We start from the raw sequence: 24,460 nt of genomic DNA on the forward strand, positions 1-24,460 counted from the left end.
AACTTAAATTTATGATTTAATGTTCTTTATTATAAACATAATTTTTACACTCAAAATTAGTGTTCAATTCACTTATACGTGAATAAATTTATTGTTCAAACATAAACAATTTCATACTCAACTGATCGTGATTGTTAACTAAAATCAATATTGAAACAATTTATTTAAAATCATGTTTTATCATTGTAGAACCAAACAAACATTTAAAATATAAAGTAGTCTATGATATCAATGGCTTCCCCCTTCGACCCTTCCTATAAATAGATTCTTAGCTAGCTAGCTTCCCACACAGCAACATTCAATTCTACCAAGAACTCAAACATATATACATACAAAAATGGGAGTTTTTTACTTCATCGTTGCCTTATTGGCTTTAGCATCCTCTGTTGGTTTTGCCTATGATCCCAGCCCATTGCAAGACTTTTGTGTTGCAATCAATGATACTAAAACTGGTGGTATATATTTGTTGTTCAATTGTTCAAAATAAATGAATCCATCCATGTTATTATAGTTTATTTATTTATTTTTTTGTTTAAATGATGATGAGTTTTATGCTTCTATATTAACTAATTAGAAAGTGTCAAAAGTTCACTATAATAATCAATTTTTCTTGTGATTTGGTTTTTTGATTTACAGTGTTTGTGAATGGAAAATTTTGCAAAGATCCTAAGCTTGCAAATGCGGATGATTTCTTCTTTCAAGGATTGGGACCTGGGAATACTTCAAATCCACTCGGATCAAAAGTGACTCCAGTGACGGTTAATGAAATATTAGGACTCAACACACTTGGTATATCTTTGGCTCGCGTCGATTTTGCACCAAAAGGTCTAAATCCTCCTCACACCCACCCAAGAGGCACCGAGATTCTTGTAGTTTTGGAAGGCACACTTTACGTTGGATTTGTTTCCTCAAATCAAGACAATAACCGTCTCTTCACCAAAGTATTGAACAAAGGTGATGTATTTGTGTTTCCAATCGGTCTCATTCACTTCCAATTGAACGTTGGTTATGGGGAGGCTATTGCCATTGCTGGTCTTAGTAGCCAAAACCCTGGAGTGATTACCATTGCAAATGCTGTGTTTGGATCTAAACCACCAATTTCTTTGGAAGTTCTCACCAAAGCCTTTCAAGTGGATAAAAATGTAATCGACTATCTTCAAAAGCAATTCTGGTACAACAATAGTTAATTGTGCTTGAACGTTGAACACGTGATTTCCTTAAGTTTGCCTCATGTTGAGTTGAGTCTAAGAAAATTTGACTAATATAGCAAATAAATGCATGAGGATATGCAGTATGGTTGTTTTCTTTTGTAACCTTTGTTTTGTGTGTACTTTTAACTTGTTTGATTTATCATGCAAGTATAATAAATAGTATTTTGTTTCTGCTTTGGTACTTCATATTGCTTTTTGTCCTTACCACTATTAGAAACATTCTCAGAGATGCTCTTGAAGATAGACGTACAATACTTTATGCAGATGTTGAGTTCATATAGAAGGAATTAAAGGACCACATTTCCGCGTGCATTCGTAAATCAGAGACCCTCTGATTAAGATTGGACACTCCAGATTAAAACTCGATAGTTTAAATTATAAAATAAAAAATCAAATATGTATTTTCTTGAAATCAAGATCAGATGGCCAATATCAACATCAATGTGTGTTTTGATTGACCGCAGAGAATCCAGATTTCTAAATCAAAACAGGCCCCTTAAACAAGTATCATGGAAGATTTAATTTGTGAAAAATTCTCAAGAAGAATATGAAGAAGGATCAAATTATAACGATGTAACTAAGATTTATAAAGATTAACAATTTTCAATAAAAATGCTTATGACATTAATCTTTATACACCTTTTTTTAAAAGGACTAATCTTTATACGCCTTAATGACATACAATTAATCCATATTTATATAAAGGGAATTGTTGCTTATAGCGAAAAGCAACATCACGAAACTTTTACGAGCGTGTATTTAAGTTGATATTTGCAGTAAATTACATCCATGTCATCCCTTATTTTCTGGTCAGCAGGCAATGATACTGGTTAAATGATTGATCGTGATCTGCTCGAGACAAATTTCATCGGGAACAATAGCATTGTTCTGTTAAATTTTATAGAGATGATATATATTGATATAAACATTTTTTTGTGGTGGTCGGGGTTCGAACCCCCGGACCTTGCATAAACATTTAATACAATGGTAAATTTTGTAAAATAGGCATCCGATAAAAAAATTATTTAGCAGTTTAATATTACTTAAGTGTTACATCATTAAGCCTTGCTAATCTCGGCATGTCACAGCAACGTAATATCATTTTATATTTTTATTAAAAAAAAAGCATAGAGAAGGTTCACATGATAAAAATTTTCAAGACAACAACAATTCATGTTGTAATAAAGATATTCGATAAATGTTATTAACGAGTGTAACAATATTCAAACATTACACGAGTGTATCCCTAAAAAAGAAGCATTACACTTACACGAGTGTAATGCCATCTTTATGACTGTAGAGATATATGATCAATTGACATCAAATGTTGAAGTAAAAGCAACAACTTAAATGCATATGGTTAAGTATCTGATTTTCAAGTTGACATGAAGAAGCTAAAAACAAAAATATGTTTTTGATTTATTTTATCTCATATAGAGGTGACAATAAATTATTATGATTTTTGTGTTTTGATCACTATTTTTAATTTTTAAATTGTGATCTTTTTTGTATAATAATGAAGAAGTTCGAAGTACCACTCGTACAAACAAGAACCCCTCGTGTCACATGATTTTTTCTTTAAACATATATAGTATCTATGAAACAATTAGTTAGAAGTAGAATTTGTATAGACAAAAATCCCTCGTGTGACATGATTTCTTCTTTAAATAGATATAAGATCTATGAAACAAGAGTAATTTCTTGAAGTTTTCACTGAAGTTTTCCATGGGTCAGTTTTACATAGACATGATCTTTTTTCTCTCCTAAGGATTTCTCCTCTTACTAATTTGTTCTATCTTCAACCTTTGTGAGAGTCTTTTCAACCGTTTTGATCTTGTCAAAGCTGGTGTTTTTTGTTCTCCTTCTATTATGATATATATCCATTTCTTCCATGATGAATATATATGATGATGATAGAATGGCAGGTTTTATATTATGATTTCAAAGGGACAGCTTCATTTTCATTCTGTCAAGGATACGCTAGGAAATGCAGTTGCCTATAAACAACATGCTGTTTCTTTTGTTCACATGTTATACAGTTCATTATTTAGAAGATTTACTTTTGATGAGTTTTCTACAATGATTCACAACCACCGGATAGAATTCCAGGCAAGCACAAAAAGCTTTGGAAAATGTATTTGGACAATAGTGATTTTTTCTGTGGAAAAATTGAGCAAGGAGGTTTGGATGCACAGGGGAGATTGGAGGCTCAATTTTTCTACTCTTAAAATCATCTGGCGTCTTATTGATTGTTTAAGGGCTGGCACATGCTACATACTACTCTATGAAGATGCATTTTTACACATCAATCTGATATTGATAGCAGCTGATAGTCTGCTTTCATTATTGGATCTGTTCTATTTTCTATGGTACATTCTCTCTTCCAATGCTGACAGTATGCAGGTATGCTCCCTATGTTTCTATTTCCTGTCAGATCACAATATTGATGCCATGATCATAGGCAGTGTCACGAGTCCACACCAGCATCTCAAGCAACCCCTTAATTATTGGCAAAATTACACTAAAACAATTAATAGAGTGCAAGGAGGTATAAGGGGTAGGAGTAATTGGTGGCACCTCTATTTTTTGTTTAATTGTAAATTAATAGCCTTTCAATTAAGAGATCATCTCAGAATCATGATTTTAAAATGCTGGACGTGTACCCTTTATTCCAAGGTAAAGGTATGGAAGGAATTGATACAGAATGTTTATGAGTTGATTTTTCTTTCTATTCTGGAAAGTAACATGGCACAACTCCAGCTGGTAGTAAGCTGCTCTCTGCACCACGATCTATGGCTCCTCAATCACTGGAAAATTGATGCAGAGTTCTGTGAAATATGGTTCAGAGATGGAAATATTTTGACTATTTGCATTGAAGAGATTTTATGGCTCCACTCTCTCTGCAAGGAATTTCCTTATGCTGCGAAATGCTTTAATTCGTATGAGTTTTTGCTGACATCTATTCAGGGCTCTAATCCTATAAATAGCAAGCATGTGCAGGTCTTTCCTCATCACCAAATGCTTTACACCCCCCATTACAACACATTACAGAAGAGTTACATTTTCTTTGCATTGCTAGTCATCATGTCCCAATCCTCAAACTCTGCTCAAAATACCAACTCCACTGAAAATAGCCATCCAACACCCTACAGTCCAGATACGCTTGACTATTGTCTTGTTGGCAGACTCTTAACCACCAAACCTGTCCGTTTCCAAAACTTCAAAACCCGTATGTCAACTCTATGGCAACCAAAGCATCAGGTTGATATTACCTTGATGGAACCAAACCGTTTCATGTTTCAGTTCTTTAACTATGCAGATATGGAACGAGTCACCCAACAAGGACCTTGGTTGTTTGATAGCTACCCGCTAATTTGGAGCAAGGTTTCTGATGGAAAAGATCCGTTCACTATGCCCATAGACTCAATTGAATTATGGATGCAAGTCCATAATCTCCCCTTCGGTTTCATGACTGAGACTATGGGAATTCTGTTGGGCAATCATGTTGGGAAACTAGTGAAATACGATCATGATAACAACTATGGTAACTGGAGAAGATACATGAGGCTGAGAGTATCTTTGCCGGCTAAAGAACCATTAAAGAAGAGCTTTGAATTTGTTTTGGAGGACGGTGCTGTTATAAGGGTGAATTTCCGCTATGAGAAACCGGGGAATTTTTGTTATGAATGTGGTTTGATAGGCCATACAGATGGTTCCTGCCCAAAAAGATTTGAGAAAGGTTTTGTGGAAGGACAACAACAATGGGGACCGTATCTGAGGTCTGATTATGTTGGACCAGAAGGAGGAATGATTGAGAATCCGTGGCTGCATGATGGTAGGAATAGAGGAAGGAGAGCTTCGGGTCGTGCTGCTGAATGTTCTAATGTACACCGTGTTTTTGGTAGAATTAAAATTGGTAGAGACATGATTACTAGAGGACTGGTCTTTTATAGACACATTGGTGCTCTCTATGACTCTAATGAATGGGTGTGCTTCAATGTTGAGAGTGTTAGTCATACACCAGACGCTGCTCCACCGAATGGTTCAGGAACAATTCTGAATAGCAGTGTGCAGATTGCAGGCCCTACAACACGTGAAACTCAGCTGGTAGAAGGAGATGAGGCGCGAATTGCGCACTTGATACAAGAGGCCAGACTTAAGAATCCAGTTATGATTGAGACTGCAATGAATAATCCTTTAGGTTCTGAACAGAATGTGCTTGAACAGCAACCTATTTCTCAATTAGCAGTATCTCTAGCCCAGATTCTACATACAGGACTGCCTAAGGGTGCTGAACCACGAGTGAACGGAAATGGAGTGCTGCAGATCAACAATCCTGATGGTCCGAAGCAATTGAAGCGGTTAAGGTTGGAGGAAAGTGAAACAAGTGCTGAAGAAAATCAGAAAGCTGCAGAGACTGCCGAGATAAATAGGACAGATAGTAGTCATGTTATAGAGTCTGTCGATGTTGTAATGAATGAGTCTGCTACGGCAGCAAATGCTAATGTAATGGCGGGACCTGGACACCAGGCCCGCCCAGAACAATGAGTTTCTTAGTGTGGAACTGTCGGGGTCTTGGTAGCCCGAGTACAGTTCCCAACCTCAAGTACCTTGTCCGGACCTACAAACCGGAAGGGATTTTTCTGTCTGAAACAATGACAGCTCTAAATAAAATTGAAGATTTGAAGTATATTTTGTCTTTTGATTCTTGCTTTATGGTTGATCGAATTGGTAGAGGAGGAGGATTGGCTTTTTTGTGGAAAAAATCAGCTAACTGTAAAATTACTAATTACTCACAAAATCATATTGATGTCGAAGTGGAAGATAAATTACATGGAAACTGGCGTCTAACTGGATTTTATGGAATGCCGGAAATTGGAAGAAGAAAAGAATCATGGAATTTTTTGAGAAGCCTGGCACACACCTCCGCACTACCGTGGTGTGTTATTGGTGATTTTAACGATATATTGTCAACTGAAGAGAAGAAAGGAAGGTCAGAAAGAGCACCGTGGTTGATTCGTGGTTTCCGTCAAGCAGTATTAGATGCTGGGTTGATTGACCTACACATGTGTGGATATGCCTTCACTTGGTTTAAGAGCCTTGGGACTCCTAGAGCTGTTGAAGAAAAATTGGACAGAGCACTAGCAAATTCTGATTGGTGTCATTTATTTCCTGATGCAAGAGTAGAATGCCTCACAACAACTTCATCTGATCATTACCCACTTTTGCTCACCTGCAAACCAGCTATGAATGTACAAAGAAGCCCGCACCGATTCAAGTTCGAAAATTCTTGGCTTGTTGAACCAGAATTTAGTCAAATGGTAAAACAACAGTGGCAGACTTATACAGAAGACAACATCACGCAAAAGCTAAGCAATTGTGCGCATGACCTTGCCCAATGGAACCGCAGTAATAATAAGGTAAGGGGTCAAATAAATCAGGTCCAAAAGAAGCTTGAAAGAGTCAGAACACATGTGTCAGCCTCCAATGTTAATTATTATAATTCTCTTAGAAGGAAGTTAGACAAGCTACTTGTGCAAGATGATTTGTTTTGGAAACAAAGGGCAAAAACTTTTTGGTACCGTGATGGGGATTTAAATACCAAGTTTTTTCATGCTGCTGCAACTTCTAGACGCAAGGTAAATCGAATTGAGCATCTCGAAGACAACAATGGAACGATATGCCGTAAAGAGGAAGAGCTTCAGGTCATTGCTCGTGATTACTTCACGCAGCTGTTCACCAAATTTCCCAGCACTCGTGACACGGTTGTTTCAAAGGTTCACACCTCGATCAATCATGAAGACAATATTTCACTAACAGCAGATTTTACAATTGCTGAGTTTCGAGAGGCTGCGTTTTCTATGCAAGCGGATAAATGCCCGGGACCGAATGGTTTTAATCCTGGCTTTTATCATCATTTTTGGGACATGTGTGGCAAAGAAGTTTTCCAGGCAGGCTGTGAATGGCTTGCTAATGGTGTGTTTCCCCCTCATCTGAACTCAACAAATATTGCTCTAATTCCTAAAGGAGAGTCTCAAGCATCCATGAAAGATTGGCGCCCCATTGCGCTATGCAACGTGGTGTATAAAATAGTGGCAAAGGTTCTAGCTAATAGGCTCAAAGGAGTGCTAGACAAATGTATATCTACTTCTCAATCTGCTTTTGTACCAGGCCGCTCTATCCTTGATAATGCGATTGTGGCCATTGAAGTAATTCATTATATGAAAGCTAAAGCAAAAGGAATACAAGGTGATGTAGCCCTCAAATTAGATATTAGCAAGGCATATGATAGACTAGATTGGGAATATCTTCGGGATGTTATGCTTAAGATGGGATTTTCACATAGATGGGTCCAATGGATTATGTTATGTGTTGAGACTGTGGATTACACAGTGTTGGTTATCGGTGCTCAGGTTGGGCCTTTTGTTCCGGGTCGAGGAATACGACAAGGTGACCCTTTGTCGCCCTATCTTTTTATTATATGTGCTGAAGGCTTATCTGCACTTATCTCTGATGCGGAAAGAAGGGGTGTTCTCAATGGTACGCGTATTTGCACAGGAGCTCCCGCAATATCACATCTGTTATTTGCAGATGATTGTTTTCTATTCTTTAGAGCTTGTGAGCAGGAAGCTATGGCAATGAAGAACATTCTAACCACTTATGAAGCTGCGTCGGGACAAGCGATTAATCTGCAAAAATCTGAGATGTATTGTAGCAGGAACACGCACACAGATTGTAAGGAGAGAATAGCACAAGTGCTTGGAGTTAGGCAAGTTATTGGTACAGGAAAATACCTAGGTCTCCCATCAATGGTTGGAAGAAGCAAAAAAGCGACCTTTAAATTTGTGAAAGATCGAATTTGGAATAGGATAAATTCTTGGAGTAGCAGATGTCTGTCGCAAGCAGGAAGAGAGATTCTTATCAAATCAGTCCTCCAATCTATACCTTCGTATGTTATGAGTGTTTTCTTACTGCCAGGTACTTTTATTAGTGAAATTGAAAAAATGCTAAATACATTCTGGTGGGGACACAATTCGAACAACTCAAAAGGCTTGCATTGGATGTCCTGGGAACGTCTCTCAGTTCCTAAAGTCTTTGGAGGAATGGGTTTCAAGAGCCTTCGAGCTTTCAATTTGGCCATGATTGGAAAACAAGCTTGGAAACTGGTTACTCATCCTGATTCACTCCTCACTAGATTACTCAAAGCTAGATATTATCCAAATGGTGATTACTTTAGTGCTTCCATAGGCCATAATCCTAGTTATGTATGGAGAAGTTTATGGAATGCTAGAGAAGTGATTAACCAAGGGCTCAGATGGAGTATAGGAACAGGTGAAACTATATCTGTATGGAACCAACCTTGGTTACAAGATGTTGTTCGTCTTCAACCTTTAACGGAAGTTCAAGTCATGTGGGATGCTCTCACGGTTGCTCACCTTTTCAAGCCAAACACGAAGGAATGGAATGAGAATTTCATCCGGTATGTATTCGATACAGGAATAGCTACTCAAATTTTAAATACACCGCTTCTCCCTTCTGTTCGTGTGGATAAAGCTACTTGGCGTTTTGAAAAGAATGGGATTTATTCAGTGCGTAGTGCATACAGGAATATTGTTAATAATGATATTGTCATGCTGCAACATAGAGTACCTGGGCATCCAATTCTATTTGGAATCTTAAACTCCCACCAAAGGTTAAGAACTTCATATGGCGGGTTTGTAGAAATTGTCTTCCAACTCGGATGCGTCTCATTACAAAAGGGGTGAACTGTCCTACCTCCTGTGCTATCTGCGATATTTGCGATGAAGATGCTAAACATCTGTTCTTCGAGTGCAGCAAGAGTGTTGTGTGCTGGCAACAGGTTGGTCTTTGGCATACAATCCAACAGGTACGGTTACCCACATCTTCCTGCACTGACATGATTTTTACTTTGCTCAAGCATCTTGATATTCCCCAACAACAGTTGTTCGCGGTTATTCTCTGGAGTCTATGGAAACATAGAAATAACAAAGTTTGGAATAACGTCACGGAAACGGCTCGACAAATAGGTGAACGCGCCGGGAATTTTTTGAGCAGTTGGAAGAATGCTCAAGACGTGAGGAATCGGAACACCAACAGAAACACACATGGTGCGATTGACACTTGGGAAAAACCGAGTCCAGGGAGGTTCAAGTGTAATGTTGACGCATCCTTTTCCACTACCCTTAACAAAGTTGGATTTGGAGCTTGTATTCGTGATGCCGAAGGAAATTTTGTGATAGCAAGAACTGCTTGGACTACCCCTCTACTTGATGTCGATATGGGGGAGGCTATGGGTCTTTTAGCTGCATTGAAGTGGGTAAAAGAGTTAAACATGGTGCATATGGAATTCGAAACAGACTCAAAAGTTGTGGCTGATAGCATATATGGCAAGGAGGGTGTCTCTGATTTCATGGCAATAATCAATGATTGTAGACACTTGTTGAGTACCGATTTAGTGAACTCTGATGTGAAGTTCATTAGGAGACAAGTCAATGGTGTTGCTCATAGTTTAGCTAAGGAAGCACTACACCACGCTAGTCTCCACATTCATCTTAACATTCCACATTGTATTTCTTCTTTGATCAATAATGAAAAGCTATAAGCTTCTTTCCGTCAAAAAATAAAATAAAAATAAAAAAAAAATGAAACAATTAGATTTTGCGAACGACCTCCATGATCCTAAACTTTCTCTTAATCTAAAATCCCAAAATAAATTACAATTTGTGTTTTGATTACAATTTTTTATTAATTTTTTTTTTAAATTGCAATGTTTATTGAATTATATATATATATATATATATATATATATATATATATATATATATATATATATATATATATATATATATTAATGAAGAATAATCAATGCATATGCCTTTCAAGTATTGAGATTAATTCGAATAGACTGACGATATAAAACAACTTTACACGGACAACCAATTAAAATAACTTAATAAGACACATAATCTTGTTTTTTTTTTTTTTTTTAAATATAATCTTAAATATTAAAAATAGAAAAAATCAAATAAAATCTTTTGTAATAATTGTCTTCTACCATGTTTCTTAGTTTAAGATTGCTGTTTTCTCCCCCTCCTTTATCATCATTCTTGTTCGTCTCTTCTTCTTTTAAATCCCTCTAAATTCATGTAACTTATCTTTTCAATTTGTTTATTCCTGCAAGATTAAATGTTTTTCTTGTGAAAACACTTCCCCTGTTTTTTTTTTTGTAAATGGGTTGAGTTTTTTTTATTAAAAAATGAAATTGTTTAGTCTATGGTCATTGGGATGATCTTTTGGTACTAAATTAATGACAGAAACAAAAAGGGTTGTTTATAGGAAGAGATTTACTCATAGGAAATGCAAGTCAATCCATCGCGTACATGTTAGTAAGAAAAAAAAAATCCTTTGATTTTTCAAGATGATGTGTCTAATAGGATGATTGTGCATTATTCAAAAAAAAAATTGGTTGATTGTGCAAGGTTGTTTTACACCGTCAGTAATTTTACACGAGAGTTTTATGAATTTCAAAATTTTGTATCTTCGTGCATTCCACGTATCCAAACTTCATAGAACTGAAGCCTTCATAAAAATGTAGAGTAATAAAAAAAACGGGTAGAAGTTTTTTTTTTTTTTTTAAAAAAGATTAACTTTCAAAGAATATATATAACATTGTCATTAGGACAAATGTTAATTATGAAATATTTGTTTGACAGAACCTATACCAGTATATATGACTTCTTCAATACAATGAGAAATATCAACCATTTAAAATTTTAATAACAGGAATGACTCTTTAACAGAGGCTCCGAAGGCACAGAGCAAAAGCAAACATCTTCTAATAACATAAATATAATAAAAACGTCAGTTTTTTCTTTCTTGCTAATACAAGGCCACCCAACAACTGTAACCAAATACGCGACCCAATTTCAAGCAACTAAATTACAACAATGTATATTCTTTGGAATTTTTGGCAACCCTCGAACATGTGGGGTTAACTACAATTTCCTCTTGATTTTCTTATCTACATTCCCGTCTCTAATACGGTATTCCTATGTCTATTTATCATAAGGACATTCATTATCATTTTCAGTGACCTTAAAATGTTGTGGCCGTTGACCAGTGCAATGCAGGTTCCACATTTTAAAATATGCTCTGTCAAGATTTCTCACCTATAAAATTTTCAGCATCGAACTTCAGGTTAAGCAACCGTTTAGGGAACCGAAAAATTAAATTGTACAAAATATAATTTGAACTCACCCATCGGTTTGTGTCAAAGAGAGGACAGGTCAGACGCACAGATTTGAGCTTATCGGTTAGAGCTTGAAGCTTTGGGCGATTCAGAGCAAGTGATACAGCTCTATCTTCATACTCTTTCATACTACATGGTTTCATGGAAGTTCAAAATTACAAATGCAAGAAATTTAAAAAAAAAAATAAAAATTCAATTCCATTAGGCAAAAGCACAAAGGCACTGTCTAATATTTACAAGGGAGGTTAGGAAGTCTATATTCTATATCATCAACGGAACTCAAGCAGCAACTAACAAAACATTAAATTGGAAAACAGCTCACCTGCTGACAATCATCTCCTCACCCAGTCCAGTGGAAATACAGAGTGAGCCAGCAACCCTAGTAGCCATTTTCTCAAGAGGCAGAGTAACCATAGGCAGACCTGCCCATAGTATATCTGTTCCTGTAGTATGTGCATTGCATAAAGGCCTAAAAGAAAACATAATCAGTATATGTATGTCTGAAGAAAACTATGAGTGACAGAGCAACAGCAACTGCAGACTGACGAAACAAAACATGTAGATGAGGAGAATTACGTGTCTAGAAATAAGTCTGCTAAGGAACTCCGTCTAATGTGTTCACCCTTCATTGCAACATCTGTGAAGATAATTTGATCAGGTTGTACCCCTTGTGCAGCAGCATCTGAAAGAAGTACAATAATTATAGAGGAAGTCCACAAAAAAATTAAGCAGCACATACAAATAGGAAGATAAAATCTCCCAGTGGTTTTGAAATGGATAATGCCCACTGAAGAATTGATTAAAAAAAAAACCCAGACATTGCAAACACACACACACATATTTAAGTGCGTTGTGTCATTGTGTGAAAGTATTATGAAAACAAACACACGTACATGCCCTCAGTCTCATTTCTCCTGCTGCGGGAAATTTCAAGAGCCAAAGCGCGCTGTTGGGTACACGTTTAAGTATATTGCACCTAAAACAACACAAACATTAGCAGACATGTAAAGGATGATATGCCAAATATTGAAAACATAAAATACACATGGAAATCATATCTACACAAGAAATAGCTTCCTAGCATTACCATGTATTAAATATTTCAGGATCCATCTTGTAAAGTTGATTGAAGCATGCAAATAAAAACTTATCCTCAGGTAGACCATAATCTGATCGTTTCGGCTGACAGTTAGGATCCAACACATCCTGATTTTTCTGAATAAACAAGTTACCCAGGGCAAAGACATTGAGCGCCATGTATAGTCAACATACATACCTTACAACATGTACATAATTTTATCCAAGTTCAAAACAACAAACCTGTTTATAATCATTTACAAAGTAGCAATGCGGGAGATGGACAATCTTTTCAGAGTAGATATGTGCATACTGAAGAGGTGAAACAAACTACAAGAGAAGTAGCAATAATTCAGAAAGCATGTAAATGTGTAAATGAGTTAATAAGATGGCCAGGTAACACCCAATATTGCTAACCTCATCAGTGACTAAGTAATCTATGTATGTAGCTCCGGTTGTGCCAGGAAATCCCATATATGAAACTTGGACTGGTGCAGGTTTCATAGCAAATATCTCATTTCTCGCACCCTGAAAACAGAAGGACAATTGCACCATGCAATCAGAAATAACCAAAAGATTGAAAATATACCTACACAATTCAAAGCCTTCACTCAATAAGTAAGATCAGCTATATAAATTCATCAGGCCAGGATCTTGGTCTGGTTCCATATATATAAACAATCAAAGCTTTTACCCACTAAGTAGGATTAGCTATATTTATCAATTAGCTTCATAATGACCTCTTATGAAAAGTAGTATGGACCAAAAATTAATTCACAGATAGAAGAAAATTAATAACTAGGGATTTACATTGTAAACAAAACATACATGGATGTATAATCATATTTCATCATCAAAATTGCTAAGCACGATTAAATGTGAGGGACAACTCTATTTTTAGCACAAAACCAACAGAGTAAAATGATAAAAAAAAATAAACATGAGCTTGTTTTCAAGTTGGGTTTGACAATGGCTGAAATTTCCTTCACAATGCCAGTCTGTAACCTCAATATTATAATATGGTGACTTGCCATTGGCACACAAGAAAAACTTCACCTACGTGTGTCCATAAGAGCACTGAATAGTTTGAATTATTGTTTTTATTGGGCGCCCTCTTAACTAATGGGCTATTCTCCCTCTCTTCTATACCTTCCTTACTACTTACTGGTGCTGCTTCTATGAATATCCAGAGTAGACACCCAAACCACATGAGACAAAGCCATACCATCTATATTATAATAATAGGAGCAACATTACCCTACTTCTCATCAAAGGATATTCACTAATTCTGTCTTGTTTTGTGTGACCACTCATATCATAGTATTCTCATCTTAGCAGCAACACTATTTTTATTTTCTTATTAACTATTTACAGTCCAACACTTAATTCCATACAATATTGTATTGTAAATCTTATAGCTGTGATAAAGAAATCTTTAAGGTTGAGGAATACTTTGTTGTCACACATTACATCTGAAGCATTCCTCCATTTCACATACCCTTCACGGATGAAAGTACTAAACACAATCAGAACTGAGTTCAATCATCCATAAATATAACTTCAAATTAGAAAACAAGTCAAACAAAACTAACTTTGACATTAACAACAGCCTTATTTACGAATTTTGATTAGTTAAAAGATCATACAACAATACTCCGGCATAAGGGAGCTACCTTTGTATAACCATTGAGGTTGATAAGGATTTGAATCTTATCCTCGTTGATCAATTTTGCTATCGTATCTGATGTCATGGCAGATACATCCACAAAGTGCTCTGCTTCAGATTGAATACGCTGTCTCCATTCAGTACCATCATTTGGACTCAAGGCATAACAGAATACCTATATATGTATACATTGTCAATACATGAGAACAGAAGAATATTCGGAAGACAACAAGATTGAACGAAGCCAAATTAAATACCTCCACATTCTTTCTGTTGTGCATACCGAAAACAGATCCCATGAGATGTGACAATGGGTGATTACCAAAGTCACTACTCACATACCTGCAGTCCAAAAATTTCCCATGTAATAAAATTGTTACATATCTCTCACAAGGGGGGAAATCATTCAGAGATTTTGCAAAGTAACAATCACATACCCAATCCTTAGTCTTTCATAACCTCCCTCCTGCTTGATTGGAATAGGAGCAGGATGGCTAAACGGTGGAAGAGAGAAACGAGATGCAATTACAGAGCAGTGTGCAGCATATTTGCGGCTGTGAAGAGACAAAGGACATTAAAACAGGCATAGTGAGAATATGATAGAGCATTCCATTTGTTATTGAGTAGATCTTCTGTAAACAAATTAATAGTACCTAATTTCCAGAGCAAGCATTGGGTCAAGTGGGTATGCTATTGCATGGAAAGGCTGGACACTAGGAAGAACTGACATCTGAAAAATAGAAAAACAAAATAACTGAGGAATATTCAAAAAACACGTATGTTCATATTATATGTTGATTTATTAAAAAAAATATTCAAATTGTATACGAATTGCTCCTGACATTAATTTGTCTTCTGATAATCCCTTCTACTTCCTTGAACATTTGATCACGATCCTCCCAACAACAGACACACTGCATTATTGCAAAAGATTATACTGAGATGCAAAGAAACTGCATATATTACGATACATTAGACGCAACAAACATGTTAGGTTAATGGAGTGATAACAAAGGAAATGCCCAAGACTAAACAATAACTAATAACAATGAGAAACAACCACAAACAACAGATCATAACAATAAATACATCATTGAAATAATTATTTCATTTCAATCATTATGCTGAATAGTATATCCAAAATCAACATGACACTGGAGAGTATTATAGTCCAATCAGGTCAAACAGACAGCAATCAAGGTATACTACCATTTCATTCCAAGCGAATGACCCACCAATACAACGACCACTTCCATATTTGAAAAGAATAGAATCACCAAGAATGAATCGGTGATTAAGGCAAAAATAATGGGTTTCTAACTTTGTTGTCAATGCAGAATTGTGGGGCGGCCAACCCAAAAATTGGAGCGGGCGTTATTCAAGCGACATGGACACTAATACTAAAAAATATATTATTAATTAAGGACTGAGAAAGTATGAAAAAAAATATACTTAGCAAATATAAATGAAAAGTTAAAGATAATTAAATGATTTTTAGCATTGATATAAAATGGAATATATAAAAAGTTAAATACTTATTTCTAAATAATTAATATTCATATAATTTATACTGTATAAATAATTTATATTAAATATTTATTTACTGATACCAATTATACACAAGTTATTATTTTGTTATTAATATTTTACTATTCAACTATTGGTCTGTTGTTAATAAATAAGACTATATTCATCTAATTATGTTACTATTACTACTATTATTTTTTTTACCCATTAAAACACTTCACATGTTGCTCTCAAAAAAAAAAAAAAAACTAACATGTTTTAAGTCCACTATACTACAAATCTGGTTATACTACCATTTTGATTGGGCCTAAAGGGCCCATCTAAGTCTTCCTCATACTTAACCCTAGATCTAATCCTTCAAACATGGAGCACCGCAGCCGCATAAACAACCAACAACGACCTTCTTTCACTTTGCTTCTTCTGTTTTTCACAGTACAATCAATCTTCTTCACAGTTGTTTGCTTCTTCTTTCATTTCTTCTCCTACTCTTTGACCGTGAAAAAGGATGAAGCGGCCGCATTGACCCTGCGTGCTCCAAACCGGCCACTGCATAGTGGCCTGCTTTGACCGCTCTCCACTTCCAACATGCCCTGGAGCAGCCTGGCTTGGTGGTGTTGAAATTTTACTCTTCGCGCCGCTTTTGACAACAGAGGTTTCTAATAAGGTGCTTCAGTCATACACATTAAGAAAAGTAATGCAAGTTGCATACTTTCAAACACACTTTATGATTCGACCATATTCTAAAACTTGAACAGCTTTTTGGATAAGCAACCACCATAAGAGATAAGATAAGTATTTACTTTTTAAACAGCTATTGACTAAAATATAACAAATAGTAAAAAAAAACCTGAAGTGTATGTAGAAGATTGCAAGTTGCTTCAGGAAAGTCTGTACGAAGAATCAATGCCTGTCTGTAGCTCTTTACAGCCGCCTCTACATGTCCACTGAAATAAACATAATTTCAATGAGCATGCAGTTTTGACAAAGTAAGTAACTAGACATCATAGTGTTGACAGAAAGTCGCCAACATATGTTACGGATATATATTAAAAGAAGTTCTGGACAAAACAAGAAACCTAAAACTTCTGATGTAGACACAGGAAAAATAATCTCCAAATTAGGCAAAATAACAATTAGCATACCTATCTTTGTAGGCAGAAGCCAAATTAGCATGAGCTTCAGCCATAGTAGGCCTGACAGTGATCGCACGTATGTAATCCTGGATAGCATCACTGACTCTACCAATCTCCTTATAAGTATTGCCTCTGTTTACAAGACCATCAGCTGCCAAGGGATCAATGCGGAGAACCTCATTGTAGCAAGATATGGCATCTGCATAATTCCCCTACAATATTGTCCAAGAAATAAATAAGATAAACAACATTATATTTCTACCAACTTTTTCTCTTAAGTTGATAATCCTTGCAGTTATCCTATGTTCTATCGTGGGTATATAGAACAAAATGCTCTAGGTTTTCATACCTGCTGCTTATATATTATAGCAAGGTTGTTATACGGTGCAGATAATCCAGTGGTTACATTTAGTGTAGCTTTATAATATGAAGCAGCAGCAGCCACCATATTCCTGCATTAACAATTTCAATCAAGTCAATTATACCACAACCCACAAACTACTACCATTAGCATGAAGATAGAGGGATCACATACCATTCCATGTATATATTTCCAAGATTGGTCAACGCTTGTGGGTGGTTGGGCTGTAACGAAAGGCATTGCTACATAGAACCAAAAAAAAATTGAGTAGGAATCTAGTGGGTTGAAAGCATAATGAACTAATGAAAAAAAACTAATCTAACAAAACATACATTATAGCACTGGATTGCTTCCTCCACTCTGCCAACATCTTTCAGAGCATTACCCTAGAAAAACATAGATAATGTTATTTAATTGCATCTAATCTAAGATAGCACAATTAGGGTCTGGCTTTTGTTTCCGAGTGTTGTTTTTGGTTTTCATTACAAAAATAGCACCTTCTTTTATTTACTATTTTCAAAGCTCTGTATGAAAAATCGTGAAAACAATAAAAAACGACATTTTTCTGATACAAAACTTAAAAGACAAAAAAGAAAGTGGCCTTTTATAATTAAAACTGAATACAAAAAGTTTTCCAAAATGAAATCCTCAGCATTTTCAACTAAAAGAAAAACCAACCAAATTATTGTAAGCTTCCAAAAATCTGGGGTCACATGCAATAGCTTGTTTGTAGTGTAGAATTGCCATGTCCAGTTGACCTTGCTCATAATGTATACTGGCCAAATTACCTGTAACATCATTTGTAACACAGTAAAGTCAGTGCAACTAGCACGGATTGAGTTTACTAAATTGCAAGCCATGGTAATTTGAATTGATAAAAAGATACTGGAACTGCCATAGATATCAGAATAAAGGACAAACAACTTTCACCACTATTCAGTGTTTTACTATTTCTCCATTAATAAAAAGATACTGGAACTGCCATAGATATCAGAATAAAGGACAAACAACTTTCACCACTATTCAGTGTTTTACTATTTCTCCATTAATAAAAAGATACTGGAACTGCCATAGATATCAGAATAAAGGACAAACAACTTTCACCACTATTCAGTGTTTTACTATTTCTCCATTACCATCCTCAATTTGCAGCAAAGCATGGTCAACTGGAAATACTATCAAGTAGAACCAGCCATAATTATATATGAAAGCCATGAGGAGCCAACATAACTATGAAACTCCTTCGTTGACATTAATAATGACATGTTTATCAAAGAACGAAGCTCGTTCCCTAGCAAGTTTTTTTTTTTTTTTTTTAATATAAAAAAAGCCAATCCTATTAATATAATATGCAAACGAGTTATGATACAATACATCAATGACTGTTCTTTTTGAGTCATGTTAACATTAGTGATTTTAGAAATAGATACACATCAACCACATGATACTATATCACAGTTTTGCAATGGTTATACAACAAATGGAAACTAGAACTTTTTCGATAGTAATAACTCTTCAGAATAGTTCTATTTAAAGCTCCAGATAAATCCTGGAGACCAAGGTTATCGATCAGTGTTTAGAACACCATAACCATACATTTATAAAGAAAAGGAAAACAAAATGACCTTCAAATGTCCATTTCTTACTATCCCATATCTTTGCACTGATTTTATACAAAGAAAATAAAATTAGCTGCAAACATATAAAGAAGTAAAGCAACAGAACTCACCATAAGCCATGCCATAGTTTGGACGAGTCTGAAGAGCATGTTGATAACATGCAATAGCTTCTTGAGGCATCCCTAAAGCCTAATGAAGGAAAAAAAAAAAAAAAAAAACTTTTAAGGATCCATCAATGCCAACCAAAATTCTAGTTGCATCCAACCTATCATATTCTTAACACGTTACCTTGTATACATTCCCAAGGTTCAAGTATGCATCAGGGAAGGAAGGTTTGAGTTTAACAGCTTCCTGAAATTTTTAAATAATGTAAAATGAGAATATATAATGACAGATAGTCTTGTATACAAAGAAGAAGAAAAAAAACAGAATTAATCCTTGTTTCTATATCAGGTCTTCATGAGCGTGTAGCAAAAATAAGTAAATTTTAGAAAAGACATCACACCAATACATTGCACAACACTAACATATCATGCACCAAAACTGCAATTAGTAACTTCTACAGGTGAGCATTAAAAAGAAAGCAAAATATCAGAAGTAAATACATCATAGCTAATCGGACGGTCTGATTTATAAAAGGTACCAAACAGAAGTTCATTCAAGCATATGAATATGAAAGTAGAGCAGACCTTGTAATACTGCAGGGCTCTGTTGAAATCACCAGACTCCATGAACAGGCCAGCAAGATTTGACCATGCAATAGCAAAGGTGGGTTGTATACGCAATGCCTCGAGGTAACAACTGTATGCCTGCACAAAATGTTAGATTCTGACTATTTGCAGTCTTGCAGATGGAAGTTACAACAAGACCAACCATCATCTGAGTCCATGCTTTGAAGACAACAACTTCATATCTGTATCGAACTGTGAATTTGGACACAGTTCCACCCACCAATTATTTAAATCAGTAACTAAAATGTAAAAAAAAAAAGATGTAGGGAATAAAAGACTAAGTATTGAAGGAACCCTCCAGGCTTCCAGGCCAGCACATGGCCATTTTTATCAGGTATAAATGGGAGACAAGTATGATCGATGGAAGACATATTGGTGTTTTTCATTCTGGGAATCCCAGCAGAGATGTCTCAAACTGGAAGCCAAATTAAGGGTGTTTTGACTCTAACATCAATGTAGTTCCCCAAGATCAGGACTATTATTGTAGAAAACATCTTAGAAATGCCTAACCACCTACATAAAAAACTAAACAATAGATAGAGTACCGCTCATACTGGGAATCCAGTAGAGCCTTGTCTCAAACTATGCAGCAGAGAGAAACTGGACTGGCTATAGCAGCAGGTTGTGGTATAACAAAATCCAATTTCAGATATGTTGCACTGTGGCAGAAAGGTCATTAAGAAAAGACTAATATCCTTATCCATAAGATTTGACAGTTCATAAAATAATTATAGACTGTAAACAACAACGAAATTCCAAAAGATAGATATTAAAACATAAAAAAGCATTTAAATGTTAGGACTTACTTCTTGGACCAACCCTTGAGCTTTCATTAGATTACCCAAGTTACTATGAGCATCAACCTGCAGAACATAGTTAATGACAACAAAAACAATGATATGTCAACAAAGCTAGTAAAACCAAAGTTCAATTAATTAGAGAAGGAAGTAAAAGATTACACCCTATGCCTTAGAGATAATAACTTTTATGTCTATTGCAGTTACTCATCAAACAAATAGTAAAATTACCATTAGAGGGTTGATAGCAAGTGCTTGACGACAACATTGAGCTGCTTCAGTAAGTCTTCCTTTACGCATGTATGCACTAGCTAGGTTTGACCATGCATCAGCAAAATTGGGACGAAGCTGCAGCAGCAGAACCAACAGAGAGATAAATATTGAAGCAACTAATCAAGAATGGAACAAAGCGTATGACATAGCAAAAAAGGAAGAAAAAAAAGCATCAAATATGGGGGAAATACTAACAATTGAAAATGATAATAATTATAACATATATGCATCATTTTCTATTAATAATTGGCATCAAAAAAACTCAAGGTGAGGCTTATATGGTTGTTTATAATGGTAAATTAATGACTCCGAACACGGCTAACATTTGTGACCTACCATTACTAACGACAGCAACAATTAATAATATGTTATGAAAATTAACCAACAGAATCCAGCTTTTTGTTAGTACTTAATTCATACAAGATATAGTCAATCTTATTTTTGGTTATTGGACAACAATAATTGAAAATGAAATTCTATAATTTAGAGTAATGATACAAAAAGATAAAAACTAGACCAAAGCAACACGTAAGTTCACGAAACCATTACATGACAAACTACATTTACAAATCAAGAATAAATACCTCAATGGCAATCAAGTAATAGCGAATTGCAAGGTCAATGTTGCCTTTTTCCTGCAAAATGGGAAGTTCAATTAATTCGAGAAAATGTACTTATTCATCCACTACACACAAAAATAGTACACACGTCCAACAAAGTCATGGCAAGTTAGCAGTGACCTACCTTCCATGCATTTGCCATATTACCGTAACACTCGGCAAAGTGTGGCTCGATCCTAAGTGCTTCTTCATTTTTCGCCACACACATATCAAAATCATGCAGCTGAGCAATATAAGTAGTTCCACGCAATTCACGCAAAAACAACAAATCAGCTCTAAATATTATAAATATGAAGCCAAATAATTAACCAACAAAATAGAAACAAAAGTAGAAAAATAACAAACCTGGTAATAAATTGCACCAAGGAGTAGTAAGTTATCGGTGCGAAGCGGATTTCTCTCATAGACAGTGTTGCTGTGTTCCAACGCTTTCTTATAACTTCCACTCTTGTACATTTGATGTGCAAGAGTCAAATGTAAATCTTCATCAACTGCACAAGTACGACAGTACGAAATAAACGAGTTCACAGTTAACCAATTATATTCCTCGAAAGTGCGAAATTGATTCCACAAGAAATAATAAACTAAAAATTGATGATAAAAAAAAAAAAAATCTACTAAAAATCACCTAATAAACCCTAACTATGAAATTGAAAAACCAAAACCAAAGTATAATTGGCGCGTGTGAAGAGATAAACCACAAGAAGCATGATCTCGAGCTGAATTACAGTGAATTAAAATTCAAAACAAACCTTCACTGGAATCATTAGCGCGTAAAGGCAATAACGTAAGCGACGATGGCTCTTGCTTAACGGCGAACGGTTCAACGCGATCTCCGGTGAACGGCAACCGAGAGCTGTCGGATGAGCCAACAAGCTGAGAGTGGTGGTTGTAGTGGTGGCGATGGTGATCTCCCTGGACGGAGATCATGATTCCTGTGAACGGAGAAAGAACGAAGGATCGGGAAGTGAATCAGTGGACGAAGAAAGGGAACATGAAAGGAATTGGATCGGGAGAGAAGAAGAGAAGAGAAGAGAAAATTCTCAGACCCTAATTGAGAGAGAAAATTCTCGAGTGTTTCTTCTTCTCTACGATTTTGTAAGAGGTCTATAGAGGTGAAGTTTCTGTTAAGATCGGTAATGACAAGAAAACGCGAACTCGAGAAGGAGAAGTGTTTTTATAGGGAGATGAGAATCTTGGTTCGGAAGAGATCTGGGCCGTCGATGTAGGAAAGATAAAGACGCAAATCACGTTATCGTTCGGTAAAGTGAGGTTTCATTTCTGACTGACACGTAAACACGTTTAATATTTTATTAAATATATATATATATATATATATATATATATATATATATATATATATATATATTATTCGATTTTTTTAGAACCCAAATTCAAATGCATATGACACTTACATCTGTTGGACTTCCTAAAAACTAAGGAGAGTGCAATATAGTCGTATTTAAACTAAAGAATTTTTTTTTTCTCTTTTTTTATTGGTTAAAAACAATGGAGAAAGAGAAAAGAATACAAAGAATAAGGGTATAATGTGAGTATAAGAGAGAAAATTATCAAAAAGTGGTTGTACAAATATGATTTCTCTAAGTAAAATTGTTTCTAAAAGTGAGTTTGATCTCCTGAGAAGTAAGTAATGTTTGAACAAGATAAAACACAACAACATAATATAAGACAAAACAACACACGACAAATTTTTATTGTTTGAACAATTTTCATTCTTATAAGATTTTTGGTGAACAAAAGGTTATTTTGTATTTTATGCAACTTGTAATTTGGACAAAAAAATTGTGTGGTTGTTTAGTGAGAGACAAGAATATCGGTTTTTGTCATGTCTCTTGTCTCCATTTTGTTATGTCTCTACAACAGTTTTACAAATCAAACACTATACTATTGAAATTGTTTTGTCATGTCATTTTTTTCGCATATCAAACACTCTAAAAAGCAGGATATGTTGAGGGCAAGTGACGGAACAGAAACATAAAATTTTGTCTCTCACTAAAGCACAACACAACTTTTTGTCTCAAAAGAATCTAAGTTTGAACTCACCCATGCATATGGACATTATGATGTGTTTGACATGTTAAAAACTACATAAATTCTTGTCTCCCACTAAACTACAACACAAATTTTTGTCTCAAAAGAATCCAAGTTTGAACCCACCCATGCATATGACACTATGATGTGTTTGACTTGCTAAAAAATAAGGACAATACAATACAACTTCATTTATAATGTGTTTGATCGTAAAACTATTCCAAATACATAACAAATTTAGGGAAAATGACGGAACAAAAACATAAATTCTTGTCACTCACTAAACAAAAACACAATTTTTTTTTCTTCTCAAATACAGCTTATCTAAAATACCAAAATCGCAATTTATACGTCAAAATTGTATAACACAAAAAATTGTCAAACACCATAAACATTTGTCTTAGGTTAATTATTTATTGGCTAATATATAGTTTTGCCTAAATTTGAGGTTTCAAGCTTTCGCAGCCATATCAATTTTTAGGGGTTTAATTTTTTTTTTCTTTAAAAACTTGATATCCGGTTTAATGAACGATTAACCGATTAATCCAATGAACCAATTAAACCCTCTCGAGGTTTAATTTTTATATTTCTTACAAATATATGGTTTTAAATTTTAAAAAAAAATATTATGTCATGTTATTGGATTAAAATTATTTCAATTTTGCTCTCTTTCCGCTTAAATATTTATTAATTGAAATCATTTGAGCACAAAATTTAAACAATATTTCATTTTTTAAGTTAATAATATTTCATTTAAAACATCGCTAAATTATTAATTTTTTTAAAGAAAGAAACATCGCTAAATTATTAAAAGGAGAGGAAGATAAGAAACATGGATCGACAAATATTATTACATGCTAGCAACACTCACTTTTCAACATCCTCTAGCACTCATTATTTTATTGGATGAAATCAATGTCTCACCACTTTGTGTGGGTTCAATTTTCTTAATGTAGACACACAATGATTTAAACCAATAAGAGAACGAGTATTAGAGAGAGTGTTGATAACATTACTCTTAAACGAGATTAGTTTAAACTAGAAAAATAGGAAAATGAAGTGACAAACACTACCACCCGAATTGGAGAACATTTTTTGTGTGGTTTCCGGGGTTCGAACCGCA

General features: G+C 35.1%; 2 protein-coding genes across 4 annotated transcripts; one reads left to right on the plus strand and one right to left on the minus strand.

The window, feature by feature from the left end:
• The first annotated feature begins 271 nt into the window (after window positions 1–271).
• Window positions 272–1,397, plus strand: LOC11425078 (germin-like protein subfamily 1 member 16). Its single transcript, XM_003590856.4, has 2 exons — window positions 272–455; window positions 637–1,397. Exons 1-2 carry the CDS (start codon window positions 338–340, stop codon window positions 1,185–1,187), a joined length of 669 nt encoding a protein of 222 aa, XP_003590904.1. The 5' UTR covers window positions 272–337; the 3' UTR covers window positions 1,188–1,397.
• A 9,627-nt stretch (window positions 1,398–11,024) lies between these two features.
• Window positions 11,025–22,472, minus strand: LOC11431731 (probable UDP-N-acetylglucosamine--peptide N-acetylglucosaminyltransferase SEC). 3 transcript variants are annotated; one of them, XM_003590857.4, is made up of 28 exons: window positions 22,038–22,472; window positions 21,631–21,776; window positions 21,410–21,508; window positions 21,250–21,300; window positions 20,624–20,740; window positions 20,402–20,458; window positions 19,554–19,673; window positions 19,153–19,215; window positions 18,975–19,053; window positions 17,924–18,033; window positions 17,578–17,631; window positions 17,420–17,487; window positions 17,234–17,336; window positions 16,894–17,096; window positions 16,599–16,695; window positions 15,067–15,138; window positions 14,878–14,954; window positions 14,662–14,778; window positions 14,482–14,566; window positions 14,232–14,399; window positions 12,976–13,086; window positions 12,802–12,888; window positions 12,569–12,696; window positions 12,375–12,457; window positions 12,058–12,163; window positions 11,804–11,950; window positions 11,490–11,610; window positions 11,025–11,401 (listed from the first exon to the last, which is right to left on the minus strand). In XM_003590857.4, exons 1-28 carry the CDS (start codon window positions 22,213–22,215, stop codon window positions 11,288–11,290), a joined length of 2,961 nt encoding a protein of 986 aa, XP_003590905.1. In that variant the 5' UTR covers window positions 22,216–22,472; the 3' UTR covers window positions 11,025–11,287. The 3 variants fall into 3 exon arrangements, with proteins under 3 accessions (XP_003590905.1, XP_024637519.1, XP_024637516.1); XM_024781751.2 differs by lacking the exons at window positions 21,631–21,776; window positions 22,038–22,472 and having other exon boundaries at window positions 19,554–19,787; window positions 21,410–21,425; XM_024781748.2 differs by lacking the exons at window positions 20,624–20,740; window positions 21,250–21,300; window positions 21,410–21,508; window positions 21,631–21,776; window positions 22,038–22,472 and adding an exon at window positions 19,738–19,787.
• Between the last annotated feature and the right edge of the window lie 1,988 nt (window positions 22,473–24,460).

Source organism: Medicago truncatula, chromosome 1 (assembly GCF_003473485.1).
Source record: "Medicago truncatula cultivar Jemalong A17 chromosome 1, MtrunA17r5.0-ANR, whole genome shotgun sequence".
Classification (NCBI taxonomy): Eukaryota; Viridiplantae; Streptophyta; class Magnoliopsida; order Fabales; family Fabaceae; genus Medicago; species Medicago truncatula.